Source organism: Acanthisitta chloris, unplaced genomic scaffold (assembly GCF_000695815.1).
Source record: "Acanthisitta chloris isolate BGI_N310 unplaced genomic scaffold, ASM69581v1 scaffold16603, whole genome shotgun sequence".
Taxonomy (NCBI): domain Eukaryota; kingdom Metazoa; phylum Chordata; class Aves; order Passeriformes; family Acanthisittidae; genus Acanthisitta; species Acanthisitta chloris.
In genome coordinates this window covers 1-4,270 of record NW_008665602.1, presented here as the reverse complement: position 1 = coordinate 4,270, position 4,270 = coordinate 1, and the positions used below count along the sequence as shown (strand labels likewise).

Genomic DNA, 4,270 nt, shown 5'->3' with positions numbered 1-4,270 from the left:
CAGAGCTGTGTGCAGCACTCCAGGTGGGTCTCAGCAGAGCAGAGCAGAGGGGGAGAACCAATTCCCCCAGGGCAGAGTGATTGGCAGTGCTCAGCCCTGCTGGCCCTGCTGGCCCTGCACTGGGCAGGCTGTGCAGATGTGCCTGCAATCAGGCTTTCATCCTGAAAGAGGGGATTAACAGGGAGCAAATCCTCTGGAGAGAGACAGGCAGCCCCACTCCAGGCAGCCCCAGGCCGTCCATGGTCAGCAGGTCACAGCCTGGAGTGGCTCCAGTCCAGCACAGCACAGAGCTCCTGCCCAGCCCTGTCCCTCAGGTGCTCCTCTCCCAGCTGGAATGGCTGGGACAATCCTGTGCTGTGTGTCTCAGCATCCTGTGCCAGGCCTAGAGCATCCCATGGCAAATAAAAGAGACCACAAGAAGCATCTTCCCCTGGGGAAAGGCTGCAAAAAAGAACATTAACACCAAAAATAGCAACAGCCTGAGGCAAGACAGGACCAGCAGGGAGGGTTAGCCAAGTACACAGGGCCTCAGTTGGGAATAAAACCCAGAAATAAATCACTCCTGTAGCTGCCTCCCTCAGCCCTGGCTGTGCTAGACATCCCCCCTAGCACTGCCACCTCACTCTGGGCCACTGGTCCCAGGTGAGTTTGGGGCCCATGAGCTGTCCCAGCTCCTGGCTGCAGTGCCACTCTGTGCAGTGCAGCCTTCTCCCCTGAGAAGGCTGCACTAACACAGGTGTGCCAGTGTCCTCCATCCCACTCTGTGCAGTGCAGCCTTCTCCCCTATCCACAGGTGTGCCAGTGTCCTCCATCTCAGCAAAGTGGTGATGAAGAGGATCCAGATGATTTCCCTCTGCCCTGGTCACAGACAGGCATCTCCCTGAAGAGGCAGAGACGCCTGTGCCCAGCTCTGCTAAGCTCTTGGACTAAGCAGGACACCTATAACCAGATTAGAAAGTGAAGGAGAGGTGCCTGATCTTCAATCAAAGGCAGGATGATGAGACATAGCCCTGGGAGCCCTCGGGAGCCCTGTGGGAAGCTCAGCAGCCTGGGAAGTGGCTAATTTGGGCTGAAGCCAAACCACCCGAGGTGTGACTGGCTGGGCTCAGCCCCAGGGTAGGGGAGAGTGCAGTGGATCGATGCTGTTCTCACTGTCAGAGCAGGGAGGGAGAGCCAGAGCACCACACAAGGTGTTGGAATGAGGTGTTGGGGCTCAGGGCTTGGATCTCTGGTCAGCACCAGGAATATTCGGGGTTCAGGATCTTCCCCCTTGGCTGCAGCAGGCAGAGGGAAGAGCTGGAGGGAGGCCAGAGATCAGCCACGTGGAGACAGCTGGGACAGCAAGGAGTGATTTGGGCAGCTCAGGGGGAGAATGCTCAGAGCATGAAAAGGCTGAATTGCAAAACACCTCAGCCCAGAGCCATCTCCTGCCTCTCCCAGTGCTGCCTGCAGCATACACAGGGATGCAGTGAGATCAAACAGGGATGCAGTGAGATCAAACAGGGATGCAATGAGATCAGACAGGGATGCAGTGAGATCAGAGAAGGATGCAGCAAGATCCTTCATGGGGATGCAGGAAGATCAGACAGGGATGCAGGGAGATCAAACAGGGATGCAGGAAGATCAGAGAGGGATGCAGTGAGCTCAGAGAGGGATGCAGAGAGATCAAACAGGGATGCAGTGAGATCAGAGAGAGCTGCAGGGAGATCAGAGAGGGATGCAGTGAGATCAAACAGGGATGCAGTGAGATCAAACAGGGATGCAGTGAGCTCACAGCACAGCCAGCGAAATTCCTGTGCCTGTGGCAGGAGTTGCTGCTCCAGCACACCCAGGCCTTGGGGACAAACCAGCTCCAGCTGCAGGATTAATGGCATTTGAAAGCTCCTAATTGGAGTTATTGCTCCTGCCGGGCCCAGCGTGCCAGGAGGATGTGTGGGAGGGATGTCTGGCTGGGAAAGCAGCACTGCTGACTCGGCACATGAGGGATGGAGCCCTGTCTGTCTGTCTGTCTGTCTGTGCTGGGAGCTGCCAGCACCATCACCCCATTCCCCTTGTGTCTCAGCAGTGCTGCAGAATGATGAGGAGGCCCCAAATGAGAGCTGAGGGGATAAACACAACCCCAGCAGTGTGGAGCATGGGATTACAAAGATTAAATCCTGCTGGGTAAAGCCAGGATTGGAGCATCACCCACCCTCAGTGCCACACTGGCATGTCCTGGGCCTGTCAGCTCCAGCACCACAACCCTGAGGGACCATCCAGAGGGAATTGGTGTCCTCCCTTCTCAACATGTGGTCTCAGTGGGGATTTACAGCCAGAGGAGCACTGTGCAGCCAAGCAAGAAGCAATCCAGAATCTCAGCATCCTGGTCTTGGAGCACAACCAGCTCCAATGGACCAACACAGCTGCCAAATCCCTCCATCCTTCCCCAAAACCTGGAGACATTTTAGGGATTCACCCAGTGGGTGTTTTCTCCCCACCTGGAGCTGCTGAAGTCAGTATTTTCATGCTGCTTTTTGTAACTGTTAAATCTATTTTGAAGTTAAATGGGAGGGACTCTTCCCAGCTCCTGGGGGACCTCCAGGGAGCTCAGGGAGTCTTAGGGGTTCTGTCCAGCCCCAAAAGGCCAGTTCTCAGCTCCCCAGGCAGCCTCAAAAAGCAGTGAAGGCACAGCAGAGGGAGCATGGAAGGAAGAACCACAGGAGGTTCCTGTGTCCATAAGTAACTCTCAGCATAGCAGCCCCTGTGAAATTTGGAAGCCCTGATACAGCTGGGGACAAAGACTCCTGCCAAACTCCCCAAACCATGGCAGGACAGAGAGAAGTGCCGTTCCATGCAGGACTTCATACTGGGAACACATCTGGATACAGCTGGTGCTCTGCACATCACATCCCTGGGTGACATCTACACCCAGGAGAAACCTGGGTGGGTAGGGAGGAAGGAGCTGGGAGCCTTCCCAGGGCCCTGGGGAGCTGCTGAGAGCCCCCAGACCCTACTCAGGGCTTGGTCCTGAGCCACATTGTCCCTGCAGAATGGGGAGGGCAGGGGGGTTGCAGGCCAGAGCTTTCAGCCCGATTAAGTCGCATTCAGCACTCCCACATGAATAAATAAATCATGTAAGAAGCATTAAGGCAGCTTAGTCTCCCCAGGAAATCGTCCTGCAGTTCTGCCTTTTGGGGGCTGAGGGATGCCCACGTTGGATTGGGGGGGGATGGCTTGGCCACGTGGCACAGGCAAGGAGGAATGGGAGATACAAACAGGAGCATCTCTGAAGGATTCCTGCCTGCGCCCACAAAGAGGTTTTCCATGGATAAGCACATCCCCTGTCTGCCCCATGAAGGGGTTTTCCATGGATAAGCACATCCCCTGTCTGCCCCATGAAGGGGTTTTCCATGGATAAGCACATCCCCTGTCTGCCCCATGAAGGGTTTTTTCATGGATAAGCACATCCCCTGTCTGCCCCACGAAGGGGTTTTCCATGGATAAGCACATCCCCTGCTTGCCCCATGAAGGGGTTTTTCAATGGATAAGCACATCCCCTGCCTGTCCCACAAAGAGGTTTTCCATGGATAAGCACATCCCCTGCCTGCCCACGTGTGGGGCTGTGCCAGACACACATCCCTTGCCCATCCCTTTGGATCCCATACCAACACAGCAGCATCGAGCTGCCTCTGTGCCCTGAAGGGATGCAGAGTCCCCTGTCCCCAGCCACCATCCCCAGGTGACATCAGGACTGTCAACCTCCTGGGTGGCCACTGGTGAGCCTGGGTACCCAACCCTGCCCCAAAATAAGGGATTCTCCCAGCAATCCAGCTTGCATCCCATCCCATCGAGGTCTGACACGCTGCAGGAAGCTCATGGGACTCACAAAGAAGAAGGAAGGATTGCCCCGTGGAATGCCCCTGGGCAGGAAAACCCACAGCATCCCATCCCATCGGGGTCTGACACGCTGCAGGAAGCTCATGAGACTCACAGAGCAGACAAAGAAGACGGAAGGATTGCCCAGTGGAATGCCCCTGGGCAGCAAACCCCACAGCATCCCATCCCATCGGGGTCTGACACGCTGCAGGAAGCTCATGAGACTCACAGAGGAGGAAGAGGATGAGATCGCCCCGTGGAATGCCTCGGGCAGTGTCCTGGGCAGGAAAACCCTCCACATCCCTCTTACCTGGTACATGCACATGCTGGGATTAATCCCATTGGGCAGGTGAGAGCCTTTGGCGTTGCTTCCCGAGTTCATGCCGAGCCCTCATCTCCCGCCGGGGCGAGCGGG

The 4,270-nt window shown here is 56.2% G+C and overlaps 1 protein-coding gene across 1 annotated transcript in view; it reads right to left on the bottom strand.

The window, feature by feature from the left end:
- PPFIA4 (protein tyrosine phosphatase, receptor type, f polypeptide (PTPRF), interacting protein (liprin), alpha 4) overlaps positions 1-4,237 on the bottom strand; it is a gene marked incomplete at its 3' end in the record, with an annotated part of 35,776 nt that extends 31,539 nt beyond the window's left edge. Inside the window, exon 1 of the mRNA XM_009071823.1 lies at positions 4,166-4,237. Coding sequence (XP_009070071.1) covers positions 4,166-4,237 — 72 coding nt within the window. The remainder of the gene's footprint in view (positions 1-4,165) is intronic.
- Between the last annotated feature and the right edge of the window lie 33 nt (positions 4,238-4,270).